This window comes from Lepidochelys kempii, chromosome 4 (genome assembly GCF_965140285.1).
Source record: "Lepidochelys kempii isolate rLepKem1 chromosome 4, rLepKem1.hap1, whole genome shotgun sequence".
NCBI classification, from domain to species: Eukaryota; Metazoa; Chordata; order Testudines; family Cheloniidae; genus Lepidochelys; species Lepidochelys kempii.
Window position 1 is genome coordinate 95,162,163 of NC_136383.1, and position 27,563 is coordinate 95,189,725.

Sequence of the window (27,563 nt, forward strand, 5' to 3'; positions counted from 1 at the left end):
CTCTAGCAACAGGCCTCTGGGTCTAGTCCACCCTGTCACACTCCTGTTATCACTGCAGAGTCTGAATAGCTATGGAAAAGCATGCTGTATTCAATTCTGCCTCGTACATCAATACCAAAATGATCAGCTAGGCTTCAGTTGTACAATATTTATCACTGGTGTTGGTGCAGCAGCAGGAAAAAACACAGGTTGATTCTTCTAACTGCCATCTTCTGCATAGTTAACCTGAGATTTGAAAATCTTCTTTTGTATTGGATACTTCCCTATTTGATTTGGAAGTACTTGAGAAATAAATATGGAACTCTGTGATATTATTTGTACAAAATCACTTTTTGGAGTACAACAGTTTAAAAGCCCCTGCAAAAAACTGGAAAATCTCCACATAGGGAAGGTATTTTTAAAAACTCTTTTAGAATGCTTAAAAGTAGTTGACAGTTTCACTAAGTTTGCAATGAGAGTTTTTAAAGATAATTTAGAGAATCAGATTTGTGCTTCTTGTATCAAGAACAAAAATGGAAATTGAGGTGAAAAATAAACTTTGTAATCAATATCAGAGTCTGAAGTTAAAGAAATCATGTGTGCAGAAGTTAGAAATAGCCATAATACATAGTATCTTGCAGTGTTTGTTAATCAAGAGCACATGGTTTGAAAAACAACTGTTCAGTGAATTAAAATATGTTACTGTAATTGTAAGTCTTTATTTTATAAATTATTTGCTTAGAGTTTCAATTTTATGTAACTGTAATTTAGTGTATTGTTAATAGAGCAGAATCTACCTCATACTAAACATTCTAAGAATATGTATAGCCATGGCACAATGTTACTGTCTGGAGGGTGTAATTGGAGACAAAAAGAGAGGTCTGCCTTCTATTGCAATTTCAACAGAGAAAGAGAGACTGGGAAATTAAAAGGAAAAATTCCAATCATAAAGAACCCCTGTCATCTTCCATCTGAGGAAGAGAATCAGGAAAACTTTGTAAAGCAGCAGAGGCAATGTTTGGGCAAAAAATATGTATTCTGGAAAAAAGGGTTGGGACAGACCCTAGAATGCTAGTCCCATTAAGCCCATTTAAAAGTGTTTTTAAGAATTACTTCTGCTCAGTATTTGTATGTTAGATTGTCATATTTATACTAATCATTGAAGTGATCCCATGACCATTGAACTTAACATGCCCCAGGCTAAATAGCGTGGGGTTATTGTGAAGACAATCTTCCCAAGAGAAAAAAATACAGAAACTTTATTCCTGTGGAGCAGCCCTCATGGAGTGTATATTTTCCTCAAGCCAAACTTTCTATACAGCAAGGGTATAAATAAGTTTCTCTGTTCCTGTCGACCTCCAAAAGGCTTCTTTGCAGCTGGGCTTTCAAGCATAAAGCAGGAGAAAGAGAGGGTAATTGTAGCTTTCTGAAGGTCACACAAAGAACAAGAGTTACTGTAAATATTTAATCTCCATTTCTCCTTCATATTGCTTTCATAGAGCCCCACTGTAGGAGATGCGGTAACAGTAATCTACCTGAAGAAGTGGACTGGGAAGTCCTGCTATTTAAAACAGTGATAGAAGTACTGTCCTCCCAAAACAAACATCTCCTGTTGATGCTGTGTTCAGAGAATAGGGATTTGTGAGGCTGTGAACCAAACTCTTCATAGCAGCCCTAAAGATTTCAGATGCTGTCTTATCATAGATACATATAATAAAAACTGAGGTGATGAGGGTCAGGCATGGGAACATCAGATACTTCATAACGTGAACTGATGCATAATATTATCCATTTAATCTCCAAAGACCCTAAATAGTCCATTTGATTTTTTTCTAAACAGCTTAGGTATAAGTAGTAGCTAACAGCTCTCTTATCATTCCTGGTATGTAGATTTACCTCTCCTGAAAGGTTTCTAAAAAAATTGTATTTGGTAGCATAATTAAGACTTTCTGAACTACAACATGACTGCTTTGATGTCCTGGGACAAGGACAGGGCCTTCTGCCCTAAGCCTAACAACCCTGCTGATGTATGAAGAGAATAAAGAGCCTGATGCATTGAGAAGAAATTAAAGAGAGACTTAAATAAGCCCTTTCTCCCAATGTAGTAGAAAGACATTAGATACACACAATGAGTGAGTTAACTCTTGCCTGCTGTTCCTCACAACATCAGACACTCTTCTGATTTATAGCAAACAAGCCCATGTTGATGCCCCGTCTGGCTGTCTGGCGTGGCTCATGACCATGTGTGCCCACCTCAGGGCAGACTATTAGAAAACAGGGCAGACACCCAAATTGATGATTTGTTCTATAATTAGATTTCACCAAGGCAATAACAAGTGTGAACTCCTGGATCACTATACCAGTCTTACTATGAAGTCACAGATAGTCTCCAGTCTATCTTAATATTCAAACTGGACTTTGTGATAATAGGTCACTTAAGCCAAAAATCACATCACATCAGATTGCTCCCAGTCCCAAGAGACCAATCACTTACCCCAGATCAATTGCTACTCTAGATCTTACACAAAAGATCTCTCTCGTAGCCAATTCTATAGTAAACTAACTAAAGGTTTACCTAAGAAAAGGAGTAAGAGTTATTGAGAGATTGAAGCAGGTAAAATATATGTCCAGGTGACCCACAGTCGATAATTCCAAATGGTGGCCGTGATGTAAAAAACTGCCAGTTTCCCAAAAGTTTCTCAGGGCTACCCAGAATAACTCTGGAGATCTGTCTCTTCTCATTCAGTAGTTCCAACCTGTTAGAATCCAAACAATCCAGAGATGAAGGATCTTTCCCTGAATCCATACTTACAGCTTCTTCTCACAGAAAACAAGCTGACAGGGTCACTACCCATGTGGACCTTTCCTTTGATGACAGAGACTGAGGAATCTATTTAGAGATTTTGACCACACAATGACCACTTGCTTTGAAATTAGCACTTTTCTAAGTTCTTCATTTGCATTCCATGTTTCTTCACTGTTTGATGGGTTATTTAGTTACAGGGGTATGCATAACATAAATGTTTGCTACTCCATTATAACAGGATACACATACGTAAAAACAATGCATGTAATATTCCATTCATTTTCATGAAGTTTAAACACCAAACGCTCTTATACACTTAACAGTTACTTTATCTATGCTAATATACAAGTGAATTGACCTGGGTCTTCAGCATAAGCACACCCCTTACACCTATTAGACAAACCACAGAGGGTTTGAGTGACCACTTATGTGAACCACTCCAACTCCAACATTCCAGCTGAGATTGTTGGCAGTGGTATCTTTTTTTAAACATGCACCATCAGGTATAAATAAAGATCACTTCATTCCAGATGCATCATTCACACAGCTCGATAACCTCCTGATATAACACAAGTTGGCTGAGATCCTCCCTATCCAGGAAATACAATGAGACTAAGATATCAGTGCAAATGTTGAGAAGATCCCCTCTGATCTATGGGAGAAAGGATTTGAAGGGCAGCCTGATAGCCCTTGGCTCTAGCAAGTTGATTTAGTCTTGACTCCTGCAGTCTTCAAATACCTCAGCAGTCAAAGATAGTCAATATGCTCCTAAACCCAGAGTAGAAACAGCCTTATTTATCATTATTTGAAGAGCAGGCTGAGGGAAGGGCAACTTCTTGAAGACCTACTCTAGCTGTGTTGCCTCACTAGAGCCTTAGACCTTCTTAAGAAGAAACTCGTTGGGGGTGAGGTTAATCTTTGCGTCTGCGTTTTAGTTGGCGTCAGTTATATGTAAATCTAGATTAATGGGGCAGTAGTTCAATGTTTTATGTTTGGATGGCTGCATCTTTGCAACATAGAGATAGAGAGGGTTTGTTTGTTTATTTTTGATTTAATTAAAGCTTTGAATTTGAAGAATATTTCAATATACAGCTTGAAAGCAGCCATTGGTCCTGCCAAGCTGGGCAAAGAAAAATGCATTAATGTCACAAAGGGGCTGGAGCTTCATGAAGACCTGCTCATATCTAAGCACACCCAGAAGTGATTATTTGTAACTTTTATTTTTTCCACACCCTAAATGTATCAACACATGTTTTCCTTACTAAGAATTATATGTCTATTTCAAATTTAAATTATTTTTGCTGTGGACTGTTTAAATAATCTATGGTTCAAATTTTTCTACAGTGGGGGAAAAGTATATGTTTTTTTCACTATCCAGAAATTTAAACTACAACCATATTTTGCTTAGATTTTCCTTTAATATTATATATACAGGCAAGAACCGAGAATGAGATAAAGAAATATTTATCCCAGAAGTTGAATATTTTGGCAAGTTATGACCATGTAAAAAGGAGGTTATATTAAAAACTGTTTTGCAGCTTTAGAGTCATCACTGTTGGCTAGCCCAGTAATTTATATATTTGTTCCTAAACAAATGATATCTAAAATAGTTGAAGGCACTGGCATATTTTCCCCAGATATTTTTGATGTAATAATCACAAGTTTTTCCAAAAACTGCAAAAATAAATGTAGATCCCTAATCTAATGACTGCACCGCACCTGAAGCGGGGGAAACATTGTCCGAGTTTGCCGAAGGAAAGCAGCAGTGGGAGGGAAGGAGGTCAGAAATTGATACAAAAAGGTGGGTGGTGGTCAGCTTTGTGGCACTGACTCACCCCTGGGAAATGTAAGGCTTTAAAGGTGCAAGCCCTGGGTGTTGGAAGCCCTTTCTCCAGGCAGCATGCAAGGCAGCACCCACCCTCCCTCCCGAAGAGGTGCGAATATCAGGTTGGGTTAGGACCTGCTGTGGGCATTGCACTAGTCACTCCTTTTTAGGGAGGGTGGGAAGTAATTTCTCCTTCACCACCATATTGGCTTTGGTGGAGTGAGGTTTTTTCACCTTCCCCACAGCAAGTGTCAGAGAGGACCCATTATGGTGAGGAGAAAAGGTGGTAGGGGCTATATGTCTCAACTTATTTTGTAAGTGTGGGGTGGATATCCAGTGCAGGTACTCCATAGGGAAGGCATCCAGTGACCAGATAAATGGCCTGGTAAAGGACTTAAAAAGGGGGTGCTGGTTAAAGGAACAGAATGGAGTGGGTTCGGGGCTCCTGTGATTGGTACCTCAGGGAGCCAACCCTCATTTTTATAGCCCACCTTAACCCTCCTATGAGTGGGGATGGATGGTAAGGTCCAAACCATGGGTTGGCTTGGGAACCTGGATGGAAAATGAACGGGCACTGGTGGAGTTATTTGAATAAACATGGAGTTGCCTGTACTATACTATTTTATCTGCTGGGCAGTCCCAGACATCTAATAATAAAGTTGTGGCCTGATTAAATCCATATCAAGTGTCTTCTGTCCTTCTTTCAGTATAGCCAGATAACAAATTAAGTGGAGTATATGTTTGGTGATAGAAGTACAGTATCAATTGCTGTTTACTACTGCATTAAAAAGTACAAACTATTTTGAATGGAGCAACAAATAGAATTAAAAATAATTAACATGTATATTTGTTGTGTAACAGGGAACAAGAGAGACCCTAAGTCATCATTGCAGTATTCTTGGTGATGCTTTGAGGAAGGAAAATGACTTTGCTCTTATAATTGATGGTAAAACACTGAAGTATGCCTTGACATTTGGAGTAAGACAGTATTTCCTGGATTTGGCTTTGTCATGTAAAGCTGTTATTTGTTGCAGGTAAGGCTTGAGGTGTGTTCTTTTTTTCTTTCTGAATATAAAATACTATCCAGGAGTAGACTTGTTTCTGGCACCAGTCTTATTGAATACATAGCTAGCTAGATAGTTTAACAACATATGAGAAAAGAGAATATAAAAGGTCAAAGTCAATAAAGATTTTATAGAAATAAATTATATATTATAATTTATTGTTTGCATAATATGTGATCGTGCAGTGGAAGAGGGTATTGTAATCCATACTACAACACGGAGGAATTAACAAGCAAAACAGGAGTCCAGGATCTGGCTCAAAGATAGCTAGTGTTTACCCAAAATAGGATAGGGTCAACAAGATTCAGGCACTGATCTCTACAGGGTTATCTATCCACCTTTAACTCCAGCTGCTGGGTCTTGCGTAGAGATCACTTCATAGAAAAATTGCACATGAGACAGCTTCTAAGACTTTTTATAAGCCTGGACTAATACCCAACAAAAAGTGCAAAGGAAATACATGTTTTGTTAAGACCTTTTCTTCACAATCAGAGCCCATTCTCCTGATCATGGCCATAAGTCTATTGAGATTGGTAGCCCACCATAACAAGGGGACTCGTTCAAGATCAGAGAAGCATCAAAACATTAACCTAGAGATAAGAACAGCTTTCTCTCTTGGCTTCCTCCAAGGCCCATACGACCAGTTCTTCTTGAGCTTTCTCCTGCCTTTCCAGGTTACTTCCTGATTCTTATGCACAGATGCACATAGATGCAAAGCAGCCAGTCCCTGTGTTTGCTATCGGTGCCATGGAAACCCCATGGCCCCTATGGTTCAGTTTCTCCTCCAGCCTGGACTTGCTGGTCCATGACTTGGGTGGTAGATTCCATTATTTCAGCTATCAATAAATAAGTATTTAATTGATCTCTTCTTTAGTCTTAATGAAAGGTGCCTAGTGCTCCCATCACTTCCACTGAGGTCTGTAGTTGCCCATAGATCAAAGGCATGTTTGCTGGCAGCAACCAACACCCTATAACAATAAAAAAGTGTCAAAGTGTTACCAGTTTCAGTGTTTGAGTTTAATGAATACATTTAAGTCATCTAAGATCAATTGATCTTCTTGCTTTCTGATTAAGTATTTAACGTCATGTAGATGAAAAAGGATAAGAGTTATTACTGTAAATAATCCTGAGATTCCACCAGGAATAAAATGGAAGTTTGTATATTTTCATTCCTGAATCTTTTTTTAATCAGAAAAAGTATTTCCATAATATTTTGGCCTTAAATGGCTTTAAATCTGGGAATACAAAGATTGGAAGTAATATGAACATACGTGTTTGAGTAGCATCTGCAACTTTATTAGGAGTATTACACCTAAGAGCAGGAACTCCAGGAGATGAGGGGTAAAGTATAAAATACTCATCCTGTGATTCATGAGGGCATTTTGTTAGGAATGCTAGACATTATGTGAATCACCAGAGTAACAGAACAGATTATTTGGTGGTATCCACCAAATAAGAATTTAGATTACTGGGACTGGAGGGCTAGAGGTATCAATTGGGATCAAGAGCAAAATGTAAAATATGTCTAAAATCCCTGAAAATAAAGTGTGAGCAATGTGCAGGGGATAATTATTTTTTCAGTTATTTTTAATTACGTTCTGATTTACATTAAAAAGTTTGGTTCTTTTTATGTAGATAATTTTATGCAGTTTCTTCATATTTTTCTGAGAGGGCTTGAAAGAGAGGGAAAAAAGGAATAATACAAGAAGGAAGCATCTATGCTGAGGCAGCAGGGAATTTTTTTCCTCTGTGAAACTAGACTATGAATCATCTGTCATGCTCCTGTAAAAAGGAGCCTGTTTTAGCCTTCTGTATCAATCTTTTCCATGGCAGGACAAGCAGACTCTCCAGACTTGGCTGTGAGGCATGCTTCCAGTTGAGCAGAGGGAACATTTTATTAATACCAGCAGTTTGTGTTGGCAAAGAACTTGGCTAATGCATGCATTCATAAAAACTTTATTTCACTTTTAGTAGCTGGTTCATTTTTTTTAAACCATCATTAACACCACCTTTTACTCTTGTAAATTAACTAATATAAATAATGTGCCTCCACTGCCCTAATTCACCAATTTTACTAAATTTCTGTTGAAAGAGAGGGGATCTGTCCTTCCCAGAATCTCATTAACTGCCACAAAGATATCATTTTTCCGGTATAAATAAGAATAATTCTTTTTTGAGGGCCTCTCAGCATTCCCATCCTCATGAATCCCTGGGCCTTGAGCTTCCAGAAACTTCAGTAAACTGTGTCCTTTAGGGTTGCAGGAACCCCATCATGGTACTGAACTTTTGGTGCCTGGTATTATATAAGGAGATGCAGTGTTTAAACTTAGCATTTCACTTCAGTGCTAGATTTCTGAAATTGTGCTACAGTCTTTATTCAGTTGACAACTCAGCCCATGTTCCACCTGGGCCGTACTTCTCACCAACCTCCCATGAGTAGGAATACACAGAGGCACTCTAAGAAAAGGTTCACACATCTATTCCACTCAGATGTGCATATGCTCACCACACTGGAGCCAGAGAGTTTTCTGAAGCAGTACCTTTTGCAGCAGTCCATGCACCCTGTATTTCCTTGTGGCCTCTCCCAAAGCTATATGAGGGTGGTGGCTGCCCCAGCTCCCCTTAGTTTCTTCTCACTGCCCATGGCCTGAGTCAGAGATCCCCATGTGATTTACCTGACAGTTTTTCTTCTGTGTAGATAGCTAGTTTAATTTTCTCCTTATCTGTAAAGAGTTAGCACCTGTTAAGTTTTCATTTATATTTTAAAGTGTTTTAATACTGTAGTTAGTTTTCAGTGCTAAACATCATTGGTATGCAGCACTCAAGAGGCTTTGAGCACTACCTGTTGTACGAAGTGTCTTTTCCAAATAGAGACCTGCATGCCTTGCTGCCTTTATACCTCGGTGAAGGGTACATTAAGGAGAGGTCCAATATCTGCCACTTGTTCAGAAAAAGAATGCAGATTTCAGGAGACTTACACCTCAACCACCACCTCATGAAGCAGGTGATGAGACTTGCTTGGCTCTGGGCCTGACTAGTGATCACCCTGCTTCCTGTGCACAGACTCCAAATGTAGCTGTGGTTGTCTCAGACAGACCCCTGGACTTGGCCTCTTCTCCTTGGAGAAAGAGAGGTCAGTGTTCTACAGGGCCTACCCAGAAAATAACTCATAAGACAGACCAAGGTGACTTAAAGTCGAAGAAAACTTCTTCTTTGAAAAAGGACTCAGGACACCATCAGGATTCAGCAGGTACTCCGGATAGAGCTGGACCATCTGTCTCCCCAGTACTGCAGTAGGAGGATGTCAGTACAATACCCTTGACTCTGGTACAGTCTGCAGGATGACCATTTAGTCTAGTACCAGTGGACACCGTTACAGCAGCAACATTTCTGGTACTGACAACTCCACGAACTTATGGATCAGGAAAGGAATTGCTGTGCCTCTTTGTCTCAGACTCTCCTGTGGTTCATGAGTCAATTGCTTTATTGGCACCTCCTTCAGTATGGGAATCTTCAGTCTCCTCCGCTCTGATGCAGAGATTGTTAGTGGTACTGACGCCAGTATCATCTAAGAAGTATAATAAGGGCTCAGCTCCTTCTCCAGTACCATCTTTGGTATTGTTGCACACTGTGTTGGCACCAGTACAGTTTTCAGATGCCATTCAATCTTGGGCACTACATCGGCACTGAATGCTGGTACCAGAACAATAATTGGTTTGGGTAGCAACTCCAGTCTCTACCACCATACTCACTACAAGTTCTTTCCCAGAACCATCTCAGGAGGCTGTGCCATCAATGTCTCGTGAAACCTTTATGATACCAACTACCATACATGCCTTGGTGCTGATGTTAACCTCTTTACAATTGGCAAAAGATCTACCAGGTCGCCTAGTAGCCCCAATAGGTGTTGCACTCCCCAATGCTTACTGATCACTCACAGTCTGGTTCATTCTACTGGTTGTTTGCTGTCCCTCTCTTGACACAGATGGTCTAGCAAATTTTCCAGATTGCCTCCAGAAGGGGAGCATTGGTCCCTAGAGTGGGGCTGATCGTACAGCAGGGACAGATCACTGTGGCCCAGCTCTTACTGACTCCCCATGCCTTACACTTTCCTTCAATGGCCATTGTGTGTCTGGTGTGTCTCCTATTCCCCAAGGTCATGATCATCACCCCACACTAGGGGAAGGTCATCTGAGCGCATGGTGACAAACCTTCCAGAGCCACCTGTTGGAAATATGGAAAGATACTGTTCCCCCAGAGCAGCCCATGCTGCAGGAGGAACCATTGCCTTCGGAACCAATTTTATTGCAAGACGATTCATCTGAACCCGTGTTCCTCCTTACCCATGACTTAATGGTCCCAGACAGTTGATTTTAAGTCTCATCAGTAGCTTTTGAGAAGAATGGCTGCATCTTTGGGTATACAAGCTAAGCTTGAACAACAAAACACACACTTTTAGACATTTTCCAGGTGTTTGCCCCTCCCTATTCGTGTAGCTCTTCTAGAACTGGCAAAGACCTTATGGCATATGCCAGCCTTTCTAGCCTCTACAGCTAAGCACGTGGATAAATGCTATTTTGTCCCTATGCAAGGCTTTTAGGGTTTTAATTCCCATCCTGCCCCAAGCTGCTTAGTATTGACAGCCACTAAGGAGACATTGTTCCAAGGGAGATTTAAATAAAGAAAAAGACACCCAGAGGCTTATCTTGTTTGGGAGAAAATAATTATTCCACATTCTCTCTCCAGATGCATGTAGCAAATCAGCAAGCACTGATAGTTAAATAGGACTTTGTAAACTGGGATGCAATTAACTGAAAAGCTACTGGAGAGAAGGCAAGAGAGGAATTTAAGGCTTTCCTGGGTTGGCTAAGACACAAGTCCAATCTGTTGAATTCATAGATTTATAGATTCTAAGGGCAGAAGGAATGTTGTGATGTACCTAATGCTTGATGGCCTCTGCAATAACAATGAGGCGAGCTTCCTGGATACAGAACTCAGGCATAGCTACAGACATTCAACAAACTATTAACGACTTTCCTTCTGATGGTTGTTACTTGTTTTTGGATAAAAGTGATGAGACCTTACATTCTTTTAAAGACTCTAAGAATGCTCATAAGGGTCTATACTCCAGCCCCCAGAAGATTCCAATGCATATCTCGACAACTTCAATACTGCCTATAGTATTATAGGCAGCCTTTCTACCAATCAAGGCAACCATATTCTCAAAAAAGAAACACAAAATCGCGAAGTCAGACATGGAAAGCAGCCCATATGCATTCTCTTTCAATGACAGCAGTAAAGTCATTGGTGATCTTCCTACCACCTTGTCCCCCCGACCATTTTGGGGGGTGGATTATCCCATTTTCTCACTTTTTGGGAATCCATAACAATGGACAAATGGGTCCTAAACACTCTGAGACTTGGATATTCTAGAAGCAAGACTATGCCAAGATAATTCTTATAGCTCCAGCATGGTTGAGACAATGCTGGTTCTCAGATCTTCACAGCCTCTTGATTTAGGCTCCAGGGCCTCGGCCTCCTCTTCCAAACCTACTATCCCAATAACATGGGCAGTTATTGCATCCAGTCTTGAACAGTTGGTACCATACAGCATAGTTGTTGAGTGGCTAGATCAGGCAGAGAAAGACTTCTCACTGGCAGTTCAGAGGATGTTCTTAACAGCAGAAAACAACCCATTACATCTGCTTATTTAGCTAAGTGGAAGCAATTTTCAATGTGGTCTACTCTCCGTGGTGTACCTTCCTCAGAAACTAGGATTCAGGACATTTTGGAGTACCTGATATATCTCAGATTGTCATGTCTTTTTCTGAATTTTCTGAGAGTCCATTTTGTGGCCATCTCAGCAATTCACTCTCCTCTTAGGGAAGATTTTCTAGATTTTTAAAAGGTGGTATTTGTCTTTCCCCAATGAAGGATTCTTCACCTTAGTATTGTGTTCGCTGCTTTCATGGGCCTTCTGTTTGAGCCAATGGACACCGGTTCCTTGCCTCACTTATGTCAGAAGACATCTTTCCTCATAGTGAATATGTCAGCCAGAAGAGCAGGTAAACTTCATGCTCCCCTGGCAGGCCCCCATTATAAAGCTCAGCAGAAAACAGTAGGACTCCTGGCTCAGTACAAAAATTGTTCAGCGGGAGGAGGCCAGCAACTGCAACAGCAGTGCAATAAAGAGTAAAACAGTATAGTTGCATAGTTAAAATGTTCATTCCTTGACTTTTTTGTAAAATTAAGATTCCAACATCTGTTAGCTCAACAATGTTGCCCACTTTTAGTATTTATCTATTCCTGTTTTTCTATTTTAATATGTAATTTTATTATATTACTATTTGTTTGTAAAATAAGCACATTAAAATATGTAAATAACATGTAAAACATATCTAAAACAGATATAAAATATACAGTGGATCTAAGTTAACACTGCTGTGGGGACTTTCCCTTTTACGTTTTCTGAATTTTTAATATTTTAACTATACAGCCTTAATGCTATATTAATGCAGATTTCTGCATTTCATAACAGGTATTTTAGTGATGTTTAGCATATGTATGGGAAATCCAATCCTACTCTAACCTTGCTGAAAAATCCTGTGAATGTGTCTTTGAGGGAGGTAAAAATAGAATTTCAATGACAGATACTGTATTTAACCTACTTTATTGCCCTAAAGCAGAACAAAAAATATTTTAACATAATGTGCATTCAGAATTTCCATGACAGGATTTTTCTTTTTTCTTTTTTTTTTTTTTCAAAGGGTGTCTCCTCTTCAGAAATCTGAAGTGGTAGAAATGGTAAAAAAACAGGTTAAAGTAGTAACACTGGCAATTGGTGATGGAGCAAATGATGTTAGTATGATACAGACAGCACATGTTGGCGTTGGTATTAGTGGAAATGAAGGGCTACAGGCAGCTAATTCTTCAGATTACTCCATAGCACAGGTAAATCATTATGCTGTAAAACATATTAAAACAGAATACTTTTATATCATGTAACACTGATCAATGTACATGTTTTTAAAGATATTTTTCATTCTTTGCAGTTCAGATATCTGACGAACTTGTTGTTGGTTCATGGTGCTTGGAACTACAGCAGAATAGCTAAATGCATCTTGTACTGTTTCTACAAGAATATAGTCCTTTATATTATTGAGGTAATGGTACAGTTTATCAAATATTAGCCTTTCAAATGCTTTATTTTTAAAGTATTTCTTAAGTGTTCAAAGATATTGCATGATTTTCTAAGGGAGTTTAAAAATAATTTCAAAATTATCACTCAAAGTAAAGATAATTAATAATGAATGGATTACTTTGTTTTAAATTGGATTTCATTTGATTTTGTTATGAAAAAATATATTCTCAGTGCAGATCTTTTTCATTTACTTTTGGGTATTAATATTGCATTGTTCCTATTAAAATGATCTCTGTATAACAAATCATTATTTCCCTTTCTGCTCCAAATCAGGCATAGTGAGTATCTGAGGTCTAGTGTCCTGTACCCCAAGAGACTACCTATCTACCAAGCTGTTGACTTTTCTGGGGTCTGTCTCTCTGTGGGGTTATGTTTACACTTTGAACTGGAGGTGTAAGTTCCAACTTGAGATATATCCACACTTGCTGTGATCAAGCTAGTGCACTAAAAATAGAGTGTAGCTGTAGTCGCAGAGAAATTTGCCACGTCAAGTACATACCCATCCAAGATACTACAGATGTACTTGGGGTGGCTAGCCCTTCCCACCACCACTACTTGTGCATGCAGCATTTCTATTTTTAGCATGCTAGTTCACTCAGATCTAGCGTGGATATGTCTCCTCGAGCTGGAAATTACACTCCCAGCTTGAATTGTAGACATATCCTCTCTCTCTCTCTCTCTCTCTCTTGTTTTTCATGGAAAAATTCCAAAAGCTCTCGGTTTCATCCCGATGGAGAACGGGAGAATTTCAAAAGTCTCAACAAATTTTGCAGGATTGGAAAAATGTTTCCCACTGAGCTCTGATACTATATACACATATTGTTAGGGATATTTGCACTTTCATGTGCAACTTTAATTTTGGCATTTCGTGACTTTACAGTGCTTAGCTTTGCAATCCAAGCATTGTTTTAACATAATTCTTGTATGAATTATTATAGAGAGAATTTTTATTAGAATTTCTATCTCTCCCTCTCCTCCTTTTTCCACAACCTTCCTTTGTTTTTCATTATTTCTCTTTCTGCACCTTTCATCACATTTTTCTCTTAAATGAAAGAGAAACCCAGTGATGTTTACATTTAATTCAAACTTCTGAATAAATTTGTTAGTCTCTAAGGTGCCATAAATCCTCCTTTTCTTTTTGAGGATACAGACTAACATGGCTGCTACTCTGAAACCTGAATTCACAATGTTTGTGTGGGTCAAAATTAGGAAAAACAAGTTTGTCCATTCCAAAGCACAGCCAGTTTGTTTGGGGTTTTGGGGGCTTGTTTGTTTTTTTTTTAACATACATAAGATACAAATGTATACTATTTTAATAAAATGTTAAGTGGGATTACATTTTTAAATAAAAATCCTTATTTAGTAAGAACTGCAGATGGTCATCACTTGCAAAAATCAGACCACTTAAATTAGATGCCTAACATTTGACCCTCTGTGTTTGAATATTTGCCTTAATTTCTGCTTTTTTTTTAAAAAAAGCAAAAACTTTATCTTTTTGTTCTGGCTTGTCACAAATAGCGCAGCTGTTGGGGAGTTTTAACTTTATAATTTTACTTTATAAAATTTCCTTAAACTTAATTGGATGTGTATTCTATTTAGAAGAAAATATAACAAAAAGAACAGAGTGAAAAATTCAGGAGTTTGAAAAAAGGTCCAAAAGAAAAATTATAATGAAAAAATTAAATACAGTCTTATCTACAATTTTCCATTCATAAAATATGTTTAAAATGTTACAGTTGCAAAGTGAAGCACTCGAGATTCTTTGGGACTAGCGGTTGCTCATCATCAAAATCAGAACATACATTTAGGTGTCTAACTTTTAAGCATCAAAATTTGAAAATTTTAACCTAATTGGTACATTAATTCTATGTATAGAGCCCTGCAAATCTGCTGATATCCGCTTTATATCAGCAGATAGGGATATCTGCAGACCATGTTTGTGGGTGGATGCAGATCCAAGTTTTCTATCTAGAGCCCTGCAAATCTGTGGATATCCATTTGATATCCACGGACCGTGTTTGCGGATCAAATGGGTGGATACAAATTTTGTTTCCACGCAGGGCTCTAGCTATGTATCTTATTATTTACTCCAGAGAAAATTAGTTACTGATTTGTACTAGAAATGTGCAGTTCTCAAGTCTTAATTTGAAAATGCATTGTTAATACCTGTTAATGTTAAACAAAATATATATATTTTGTTTAATATTTAGAACTAACTGAAATACACTATATATTTCTTTTTAGTTATAACAACATGTAATTTTTAAAAATACATAATGAAACTGTATGTGAGACAAGATCTTTAGATTAATTCCTATATTCCCAACTTTTGCCAGGTAAAACATCTTTTGCGGATGTTAATGACTAATGTCAATCCTGTGAATTAATAGACAGAAAAATACATCACTGAATGTGTCTAGCAAGGACAACTGCCAGGCTTGAATCTCTCTTTTCGGTTTTTTGTACTGATCAGGCATGGGAGCAAATAGCTCAATGACCTCTTGTAAGCTGCTGTTTAATATGGAGAAATACTACATCAGGAAAATGTGAAGCATTTGCTGCCATACCTCTTGGAACTTAAAAAATAATACTATGACAGGCAGATCTGAAAGTTGCTTTAAAATGAGTTTTTATTGGTTGCTGTGGGTTTTACAGATAACCTAGTAAAATCTGCCTTTGTATTTGTTACTATTCAGTAATACAGATTGTTATAGAATAGTAATTTTAACTTAATCTAAATATGAAGTTTCATAGTAGGCATCTGTGCGGTGATATAAAATAACGTCTCACAATGGCCTTGATTTAGCAAACTACTTAAGTATGTGCTGAGCATGAATAGTATTACTCATGTGCTTAAAGTTTAGCATATGCTTAAATGCCTTACTGACTCAGAGTTTAAAGCAACACCCCCATCCATCAGTTAGGGTTTATTAGCACTTAAACCCTATTTATAGGAATCCATAAGTGGTCTGTAATAACTTACTCCAGTTTAGGGCCCTGATTCTGCAGGTACTTCAGCATGTGCCTACCCTTAAGCATGAGTACCCCCATTAACTTTAGTGGTTCTACTAATGTGATTGAAGTTAGGCATATATTTACGCAGCTTGCTGAGTAAGAGTTTAAGGCTTTGAGTCTATATTCAGTCCACTAGCATGGATCCCTAGACCAGTGCAGAGTCCCAGACTTCTTATAAGCATTGTGGGTCCATGTTAGCAGTTCTTAATGCAGAATTGGGGCCTATCACCTGATTGAGAACTCAGCTCAGATTTTTTTCTAAGCCGTACCACAATTTTATGTTTCTAGATTTCAAAACATGGGGTAAATCCTGTTCCCATTTAAGTCAATGTCAAAACTCCCTTTGACTTTACTGCGGCCAGGATTTTGCCCCAGTTTTTTAAGATATTGCATGTTGGCTAATAATGTGGAGCACCTGTTTTGATGTTTATTAACAGCTTTAAAATAATGACTTTATAAAAGATGTATATGGAAGCTTTTTCTTTTAAATTGAGACAAAAGAAATTCAAAACAAAAAATAGGTTAAAGATTCTAAGGTTCTGGCTTAAATTGAAGAAAGATAGGAAATTAAATTTCATGTGGAAGCCCGATCTTAATTTCCCAGTTTACACCTATGGGTTGCAGTTGATACAATTTTCTATAAGAGCTTCAATTATATTACATACATTATAAGTTGCAATAGAACCCAACTTGTTCTTTTTCTGCACTGCAACTATTCACACACCTTTTAACTGCGATCTTTCACAAACTACCAATAATTCACAAATCTACCTCTCCACTCCTGACTTGTCTTCCATCCAGTCCGCTGTCTTAGCTCTCTGACATTTTCTCCTGCACCTATGCCCATCAATTTATACTGAACATCATTATAACTGAACTCATTATTTTCATTCCAAATCCCTCTCCACTACCACCTTTTCTTAATCAGTTAACATACCATCCTTCCTTTCACTCAGGCCCATAACCTGGAGCTTACCTTTGACTCCTGAGTCCCTTGCTTCACACATCTAGACAATCCGGGCCGTCTTTAGGATTTATGGGGCCCTACGCAGTATTATTAAACTGGTGCCCCTATGCCCGACGGCAGCCCGAGCTCGCAGCCCGGTGTGGGGTAGGGAGGGATGAGACAGCAAAGGATAACGAGACGCCCGGCCCGCCTCACGATGATGGAGAGTCACAGTTCCCCTCAGAGACAACCTCCCCCCCCCCTCCCCCCCGTACACTCTCCAACATGCAGAGTGGACATGCAGAAGGTACCTAATTAAAAGCACTAAATTTGGGTATAAAAAATTTTTTTGATGTGCCCTGAAGTTTGCCAGACATTTGTTTGCAAAAACTTTGTAGTAAGGGTGAGTCAGCTGTCTTGCTGAACACAACATTAAATATTATGGAATACATGATGCAGGTCTTCTCTGTTTTACATTTTCTTAATCAGTATTTCTAAGCTGATTTTATATTTTAAATCTACTCTTAAGCCTTCATAAAGTAATCATTCCAGATTACTAAATATTTAACTCACTGAAACAAAGACATTATTTTAAATTAATCAGTCACAGAGGTTTAGTGTGTTCATAACAATGTTCATTGCTTTTAGAAAAAGGGAACACTAATTTACTTTGTGTGATCTCGATAACAATAGACATGTTTATGAAATTTCACCAACTTTAAAAAATATGTTTCCAAAGATTTTAGTCATAACAAAGAATTTTTTATCTTACTAAGGCACTGATTTTGCTGGAGGGTTCTTTTAAAACTAGTTCATCGGATAGTCAGAAGTAACGAAAGGGAAGCTCTTTGTCCAGCTATCTGGAAGGAAAGGGGTGTTGTCCATTTAAGGGCTCTCTTCAATGTGGGGGTGGAGGGAGAGGGGGTGAAGGGAGAAAGGGATGGACAGAAAGGACAGGAAGACTTTGGGAGCAAGTTTTTCTTACTACAGTAATTAAAATGTGTATTTTAGATAAGGGTGGTCTTTTGAAGGATTTATTTAAAAAACGATATGTCTGAAGATCCAAGCATTTAAAGCTAAAGATGATTGTGCATCTAAAAATCTATGTAAGGATTTTTTAGAGATGTGATTTTATAATCTTCACCAACTAATGAAATATTTTTAAAGCAAATATTAAACTAAGGCCATGTAGACTGACATGTTCTGAGTAAATATTACAGTAATGCACAACTGTTTTTGTCAGTAAATTCAGAAACTGACAGTATGTACCTGGGGTTTGGCAAATGCCTGTTAAATGGCTCTTTAACAGTTTCAATATTGTGCTAATAGGTGTGGCAGGCTGGAGGCTTTTTCACTTTTAACTACTAGATCCCCTCCGAAGGAGGACTCACCAGGTCTGCCACTGGGTCAGTGAGCATTCTGCCCACAACACACTGACCGTGTCTCCAGTGGCACCACTGGAGTCTGGTTGCCCTGCGCTGCTTCCTATACTTCTCCCTTGGGTGTACCTGCATTCAAGGGTTGTCCTCCATCTCCCAGGGATACACTGTGAGCGGCAGTCCCAGCACTTCCTCTGCGTCCTGTGTGTTGGGCAGTCTCCTCAGGACAGCCGAAGTCTTCCATGGGTTCCGGCTCCAGCAGCGGGCTGGAAGCGTCTGCCTCCCGCAGTGGCTTCTGCTCAACTGAGCTGCAGGGCCCTTCTCTTATACTTCCAGTTTCTGTCCCACACTTCTGGTGCAGCAGCCTAGCCTTCTGGGTTCCGCAAACCAGGGGCGTCTGGCTCTCCCTCACTGTCAGTCTCTGAGGGAGGCCATGCCCTTTTGCTACACTAACATTTCCTATCATTTTTCAGTATTTGATTTTGCAACCTTAACATAATTCTGTGTAAAAAGAAAAGGAGTACTTGTGGCACCTTAGAGACTAACAAATTTATTTGAGCATAAGCTTTCATGAGCTACAGCTTATGCTCAAATAAATTTGTTAGTCTCTAAGGTGCCACACATACTCCTTTTCTTTTTGCGAATACAGACTAACACGGCTGCTACTCTAAAACCTGTCATAATTCTGTGTGTGACACTACAGGGGGAGCTGGTAGCTACCTATATATTTTGGATTCCTAATGCCTAATTACAACTTTTTTGGAATGAAACTCCTTCATTGTATGCAGTAGGCCTTTGAAGGGGAAATCCTAGAGGCCAAAGAACTACTTTTCCTTGTCTTATGAAATTCCATTCAGGTTTAGGTGAGAACTTTTGAAAATAACTGTTTTCCTGTGCACTGACTGAGACAGGGATCCCCGGGGGAAGAAGTAGCATATAATCATGTAGTTAAAGACTGTCTCAGAACACAAATGCACAAGGGAGTAGAATTAAGGTTGTCATGGCATCCTAAATTCTGGCATTTCCTGGCTTTCAGACGCTTGGTTTTGCAATCCAAATACCATTCCTTTAATATATGTTTTTTGTATATATTTATATTAAACTGCAACAATGACTGCATAGCACATTAAGCTGGTGGGAGTGGGCGGGTACCATCGACAGGTTTGCTGGATGAAGGTGTGCACCTCTTTAAGGGGTAGAGAGACATGGAGTGATTTTGCAACAGCTGCAGAGCAGGTCAGCGTGGGGATGTTGACTCATCCCCCCAGATGACCAGAACTGTGCATTTGGGACAGGAGAAGTTCTCTTTCACATGGACCAGGTGGAGCAGCACCCACCCTTTCACATGTGGAAGTGGTGAAATATCAAGTTTGGTAAGGATCTGCTGTGGGCACTGCACTAGTTGCTCCTTTCTCGGGGAGCTGGGAAAGAATTTTTTTCTCGCTGCCAGATTGCCCTTGGCAAATTAGGGGTTTTTTCGCCTTCCCCACGGCACATTTGGAAGTGGGAGAGTTTGCTTGGGGGCGACCGCAGAACAGGAGTTAAGCTATGACGTCACAACGCATTATGTTGATGTAGGGTGGATGTCCAGTGCAGGTACTCCATAGGGAAGGGATACAGTGATCCCCTAAATGGATTGATAAAGGATTTAAAGCAGGGGGGGCAAACTTTTTGGCCTGAGGGCCACATCGGGGTTGCACAACTGTATGGAGGGCCGGGTAGGGAAGGCTGTGCCTCCCCAAACAGCCTGCCCCCCCATCTTCCCCCTCCCACTTCCCACCCCCTGACTGCTCCCCTCAGAACCACCAACCCATCCAACCCCCCCTGTTCCTTGTCCCCCAGACCCCACCCCCTATCTAACCACCCTGCTCCCTGTCCCCTGACTACTCCCTGGGACCTTCTGCCCCTAACCAACCCCCCGGGACCCCACCCTTCTCCCTGTCCCCTAACTGCCCCGACACCTATCCATACCCCTGCCCCCTGACAGACCCTCCGGGACTCCCACGCCTATCCAACCCCCCCCCCCCCCCCCGCTCCCTGTCCCCTGACCACCCCACCCCCAGAACCTCCACCCCATCCAACCGCCCCCTGTCCCCTGACTGCCTCCCGGATCCCTGCCCCTTATCCAACCCACCCAACTCCCCTCCCCTTTACCATGCCACTCAGAGCAGCAGGAGCTCGCAGCCCAGCCAGAACCAGCCACGCCGCCACGCTGGCCAGTAGGAGCGTCAGGCCAGAGCGTTGGCAGCTCTGCGAGGTGAGGCTGCAGGGGAGGGGGGACAGAAGGCGAGGGACCTGGGGCTAGCCTCCCCAGCCGGGAGCTCAAGGGCCGGGCAGGATGGTCCCATGGGCTGGATGTGGCCCACGAGCTGTAGTTTGCCCACCTCTGATTTAAAGAAAATATTCATTAAAGGAGTGGAAATGGGGGTTTGGGGCTTCTATGACTGGAACATCAGAAAGCCAACCCCCCCCCCTTCCTTTATACCCCACCTTAACCCTCATTTGGTGGGGGGAGGGAATGGTAAGGTCTCAGCAACAGGTGGGCTGGGAACCAGAATGCGAAAGGGGGAGGGCTGACACAAGCCCCCCAGTTATATATTGAAATGATCATGGAATTATCTGCACTGTACACATTTATCTGCTAGGTACTTCCACATCGTTCCAGCAATGCCAGACAACAGAAAGAGAGCCTCATGTATTAATGCAGTAAAGTGCAGTGGCTTTGAAGCCTTCATTACTGAAAAACAATTTGATTTTATAAATTCACAGAAATATATTCACATAGTCCATACTTGAAAAATCAAAAGTCAAAATATGCTACATAACAGACATCATTAAAATCTGGCTTGTCAGCTATCATACACTGTTGTTCAGGATATGGGTTGGTCTGTTTGCTTGTTTTCAAGCAATAAGTTGAAACATTAACCATATAAATAGCAAACTGAGTTTAAGGACATTAATTAATAAAATTAACAAAAGCAAGGAATTTCAGCATTAAAACTGTCCATAATTTATCCTATGGTATGATTTTTGTGTCCCATATTGTTTCAATAACTGGCCACAACAAGTAAATGTGTTAAAGATAGTTTTAGTTTGAACTTCTTTGCTGAATGGTTCACAATTTTGAGATTAATTAAATTTAATTTTTGTATGCTAATAGTTGCTACTTTGTTTTCTTTTCCATCTCATGAATCAGATATTTGTTTTTATGTGTTCAAGCATTCCCTCCTCTCATGATAAAAGAAGACCTGTTTGTTCACAGGAACTGGTCATCTGGAGGCCAGCCTGGGTATATACTGATAAATGGTAAATTTGTAGCAATTCATGCTTCCATAATGAGGTTAAATGAAACATGAACTGTGACAAAGTCTATGCCACACTGCTTCTAAAATTCACTTGACCAACATGTCAAGCTTTTTTATTAATCTCACTGCTGATTCGCTATCTGTACTGATTCGGAAAGTTGGGTTTAGTTTTGTTTCCTCATTAAATTTAATATAATGTTTTATATTTAAAATAGTAGAAATGTTAATATTATAAGCTGCCGAACATTTATTAGGTTATTTTTCTGACCTTCTCATAAAATAGAGAGCCTTAAATTGTGAATAGAAATATTATTTAAATGACACTTAATTTTTACTGTTAATTTATATTTTAAATTGTATGTGATATAATGACTAAAAATATAAGCCCCAAATTCCATCAGCTCCTGATTCTTCATTACCTTACTTACGTTGGCCAGTACCTTATTCAGTGAGTACTCCAGTACTGAGTAAAGTACCAGCTAAATTAAGAATGGCAGAATTATACCCTAAAGAATCTAACTTCATGTGAATCCATGTGCAGTAAGAGATAATACTAATGTGAGAACAGTTTTCTAAAATACTCCTCTCCAGTACTCTAAAGTACTTTCAAGTAAGGTTCAATTCTTGATTTTTCTGCTGTAAAGCCTGGTTGTACAATGAGTGCCATGCGGGAAAAAAGGCCTACCCATGCAGTTTGTAGTGCAAAATCAGGGCTTAAATACAAAATTATAGGGCAAAATTATTTGAACTAAAATATTTCAGTGTGTTATATTCTTTACTATTATTCATAAGAAAGTTACATTTTAGCTGTAGATATAAACACAGTTACATGAATAAGTCTCATATTATGTGAGGCACATCAGTGTTTTGAAACTGGCTTTCTTTTAGAAACAGGTTCAGATTTAGTCAAAGAAACAGAATTGCTAACATATGTGACTAGTCATTACCCGACATACTGCTCTGAACAAAATATCAATTGAGATTTATCAGTAATTTTCAGGGTTGAAAAATGTTAAAATATTCAAACCTATTTAGCGAATGTCCTAAAAACATCTCTTTAATAAAGCAGAGCTAAAATGTATTTTAAAACTCTTTGTAGAACATATAAGTCACATATCTCTCTTCCTTTTCAGATCTGGTTTGCTTTTGTTAATGGCTTTTCTGGACAAATTCTTTTTGAAAGATGGTGTATAGGTCTTTACAATGTGGTAAGGTTTTGGGTTTTTAATGCATTTAATTCCTATTTTGTTCAACAATTTTTATTAAAGTCTCTTGATTCTTTATGAAGTTTTTAGTTCTCAAGCTCCATGATACATTTTTTGATTTATATGTTAGATGTTTACAGCTATGCCACCACTGACTCTTGGAATATTTGAGAGATCCTGCCGAAAGGAAAATATGCTGAAATATCCAGAATTATACAAGACTTCTCAAAATGCCCTGGACTTTAACACAAAGGTAGAAGACAATTGCATTAAAATTAGAACAAACTTAAACATAATGCACGGTGGTTATCCATTTTATTCCTGTGCCATATATTCTCATAAAGTTAAAAATGGAAGGTTGTTTTTTAATATTCCCATCAGTCTTCAGTGACTGGAAATCATTGTCTATGAAAAGCACAAATCTTATTTATCCAGTTTTTTATATACTGGCAAACGTTATTTTAAAAAACGGTTTGTTTTTTGACTGCTGATAATAAAGCTGTCTCCTTCAGGCAGAAGTGATTTGTCCTTTCGGTCCTCAAATCTTATGTACTTGAACTGTTGTGTGGAAATGGATTACTGACCCATGTGGAGATGTAGAGCAAAGGACAATAAGAGCTGTCATTAAATTGGTAGGCGGAGGAGCCTTATACCATTCTTCATTAATTTTGAGCTATGAAAAAAACATACTAGTCCTGTTTTAACAAGGAATTTAAATTGTGTGTTTGGAGTTAGCTTCAAAGAGATCTATGATAATACTGGTGGAAAATGCATAGTGTCTATATTGCAAAGACTAGTTTTTTTAAAATTGGCAAAATTGAAACTGAAAGTTGGGCTTGGTTTTAGAATAAATACAGTTTCTTGCAGATTTACACAAATGGAAAAATAATGTAAATAAAAGAAAGGCAAACTGAAATACATCTTTGAAACTGTAATTTTATTAATATAATGAAATTTTTAATTACAAAGTAAGTAAATAATAAGTTTGTATTTTATATGCCATAGAATAGCACGAATCTGAAAACTCTTTTTAACACATACACATTGATGTGCAGCACCTTTCAGTTGTTATGCTGATTTGATTTATATATATATATATATATACACACACACACATGTTTAGGAAATCTCAGATAGTTTAAGTATACATTGTGGTAACCATTATTAAAGATAGAGACATCTAAGTTCTCAATTTATGATTAGCAATGTCTCCATATATTTGGTAATATATACTGTATGATATAATGTAACATGGTCAGATCCCCAACTGATGTAAATTGGCATAGTTCTGTTTAAAGTCAATGGATTTATACCTATTTAAACCAGTTGAGGAATTGGTCCACTATATATAATGTAACATTAAGTTCTAAGCCATCTTTGTTAGGACTACTATGTGAGAATTTTCTCCTCTTACTCTTATTTTTTTTTCCCCCAACCAAAACTGAAAGTGGTTGGTAGGAAATATTTTTAGGCAATCCATTGTGTCATTGTAACTCTTTTAAAAATATATATAAGAATTGTGTTTTGGTCACATGATCCATTAGTATGGTTGTGTTATCACCTTAATATGATACTAGTGAGATTAATACTGATAGAATTCTAAAACATTCATGTATGTATATAGGAATTATATTAATTGATATTATTACTCTTTCTACATACTGTAATGATCAGGACATATTTTTAGTATTAGTAAATCATTTCCCAGTAGTTCATATTATTTGAGACTTTATTTATAAGTGGACAAAACCAAAAAGAATCCTGGTAAAAGTTGTGAAAAATCAAATGGCATGCTAAGTAATGCCTCTTGAATTTTCAGTTAATTAATCCAGAAAGACCCTTAAATTAGGTCAGTTATGTCCATATGTGATGCGTTTCACAGAAAAAAATGAAAATTTATAATTTTATTCCTTATTTAATCCTTCAGTGTTCAGGGTTGTCCAGGACTTAAACACACAGCTCTCGTGGAAATTGTGTGGCTATATCCCTTGCAATTTTTTGCAATGTTATTGAGGAAATGTCTACAAAATTCTTAACTATAAGCAGAACAGTTGGTGTGAGTTCTGAGTGTAGAAGAAATGGAATCATTGTTGCACTGAATGATGATGCGTAGGTTTATTATGGTAAAAAGGGTCAGGGGTTATGAGGTCATGACAGAGGTTAAAGGATTAGCATGTGACAATAAGTATTGGTCAGGAAAATGGAAAAGTAGAACTAATTTTTCTTGCACCCACCTGTGCTTTCTGTCAAATAAAAAATTGTGGTAATGACATGGCAAGAAGGAGAGACAAAGGTTAATGAGTAACACAAGTTCAAATGTGCAAAGTATTGGAGCATAAATTGGATCATACAACCCAAAGTAGGTGGGTAAGCTAACAAAGGACTTTGAGTCATAGTGGAAAATTTTGTGAGGCAGGCAACTTCATTTCTCTTGTTTGAACAACTTAAAACTATTAATACATGTCAGTTTTGTACAATAAATGTTATGTTTGTAAAAAGCATTTCCAATGATAAAACACAATTGTTGTCCTGAACAAGAGTTCAAAATCCATTTTTCTTGATAGCTTAGTCAATTCTTTCATGCCTATCTACAATATGCTATAGAAAGCACCAATAGTATATTTATGCTTATATAAATATACAGCACAGTTCCTATGAACAGTATTTGTCTTTCACAAATGATAATAAATTCGGTAGTAAAATTAGAGTAATTTAGCACAAATGTAACAGTTTTCAAGTTTAATAACTTGTCTCTGTCAAATAAGGAAGCAGTATGGAAAATTTATTATGAATTATACAGTAAGAAGAAATCCAAGAATGATGCTTTTTAATTTCAGTTTGTATTTTATTTTGTATCTGAAATATGTAAACTAGTTTGTATAGAAATTTGAGTTTAACGGTCCTTTTATCCAAATTGTGTATCATGTGAGAAAGGTAAAATGAAACCCAAATGCTAAAGTAATTTTTAGAGTATTATCTAAGAAATGTAATGTTTGTAGTTGTCTGTTTTGTTGCGTATTTTTCAGCATAATCAAAATACTGTTTTGTATCTATTTTAAAATTTTACTGATAATTGTGAAATTTTAAAGTGACAGTAAGCACCTTTTTTGAAACATAAAAATAAATATATGACCCATGAAGGGCTAAGAGGCAGAAAGTGCCTGTCATTTATATCGGTTCACAGTGGTGGCCTGACAAAAACACTTTTTGTGACTCTAACTCAAAGATAAAAAAAAGGTCATGGTTCACAGAGCTAGTTTACCGCAAATGGTTCTCATGGATTTTTGTTTTCCCTTAGGTTTTCTGGGTTCATTGTTTAAATGGCCTCTTCCACTCAGTTATTCTGTTTTGGTTTCCACTAAAAGCCTTCCAGTATGGTAAGTAAGTAAAATAAATACAAACTCTGAAAAGTACTGTATTACTTTACTTGAAAAATAATAATTTCCAAGATTACACTAATAAACACCAACAACGTTACACTATTCCATTTTTATGTACTGTTTCTAAAACTAAACCAACATATGCAATCTAGAGATTTTTATTCAAATTGTGGCAAAGAAAGAATACCTTTTTCATAATTTAGTACATTCTATGCACAAGTATGGGAGATAAAATTGGTTTTAAAATAAATTCAGTTCACATTTTTTGTACATCCATATGATTCGATACTTACTTGATTTGCTACAGTTTATGTAATAGTAGTATCATGTATTTGTATTATCAGTTTGACTGCCCTTTCAGTTTGGAAGGGTAAATACCATTTTAATCCTTACACTTCTATATTTTTCAGGGGTACATTAACTCATTAGTGTGTAGGGGACTATGGGAGGGCAGTGGCAACCAGGTAGGTGATCAGGTGAAGTTGGGGAGATATCTTACAGTGATTCTCAACCTATTTACCGTGTTATATGGGCTGCATCCAATACTACTTGTATGGCTCTGAGGATGTCACATGGGCCGCAGCTGTGTGCTGATTGAGCCACAAGTGACCCATGGGCCGCAGGTTGAGAACCACTGCTCCAAGAGGACAGTTGAGTTTGGTTGCAGACAAGGAGGAGAGTTGTGGCAGCTGTGTGGATGTTTTGGAGATGTAGAAAGGTTCTAGTATTTAGGAGGAGGAAATGGAAGGGCCACAAATACTGGGATCAAATACCTCAGGAGAGCTTCAGCTGCTAGGATAGGGTTTAGGGTTGCCAACTTCCCAATCTCACAAAACCAAACATCCTAGCCCAACCCCTTCCCTGAGGCCCCTCCCCACCTTACTACATTCCCGCTCCCTCAGTGGCTTGCTCTCCCCCACCCTCACTCACTTTCACTGGACTGGGGCAGGTTGGGGTGGGGGAGGGGGTGTGGGCTCCAAGGTGAGAACAGAAATGAGGAGTTCAGGATGCAGGAGGGGGTTCCTGGCTGGGGCAGGGAGTTGGGGTGTGGGAGGAGGTGAGGGATCTGGCTGGGGGTGTAGGAGTGAGTTCCAGGCTGAGGGGGTGGGGCCGAAGGATTCGACGTGTGAGAGGGGCTGCGGGTTGAGGCAGGGGGTTGGGGTACTGGAGGGGGTGCAGGCTCTGGGGTGGGGCCAGGGATGAGACGTTTGGGGTACAGGAGGGGCTCAGGGATTGGGGCATGGGCTTACCTCGAGGGGCTCCTGGTCAGTGCACAGCAGGGCTAAGGCAAACTCCCTGCTTGTCCTGGGTCCGCGCTGCACTCCGGAAGTGGCCAGCAGGTCCAGCTTCTAGGCAGGGGGGCCCAGGAGGCTCCATGGGCTGCTCTCTCCCACAAGCACCACCACCCCAGTCGGTTCCCAGCCAGTGAGAGTACAGAACTGGTGTTCGGGGCGGGGA

General features: G+C 38.9%; 1 protein-coding gene across 6 annotated transcripts in view; it reads left to right on the forward strand.

Moving 5' to 3' along the window:
- Positions 1–27,563, forward strand: part of ATP8A1 (ATPase phospholipid transporting 8A1) — a 241,890-nt gene that overhangs the window by 153,698 nt on the left and 60,629 nt on the right. For all 6 annotated transcript variants that reach the window (XM_073342153.2, XM_073342148.2, XM_073342147.2 and 3 more), the window contains 6 exons: positions 5,472–5,644; positions 12,442–12,625; positions 12,727–12,837; positions 22,654–22,728; positions 22,856–22,978; positions 26,024–26,102. In XM_073342153.2, the coding sequence (XP_073198254.1) occupies positions 5,472–5,644; positions 12,442–12,625; positions 12,727–12,837; positions 22,654–22,728; positions 22,856–22,978; positions 26,024–26,102 (745 nt within the window). The remainder of the gene's footprint in view (positions 1–5,471; positions 5,645–12,441; positions 12,626–12,726; positions 12,838–22,653; positions 22,729–22,855; positions 22,979–26,023; positions 26,103–27,563) is intronic.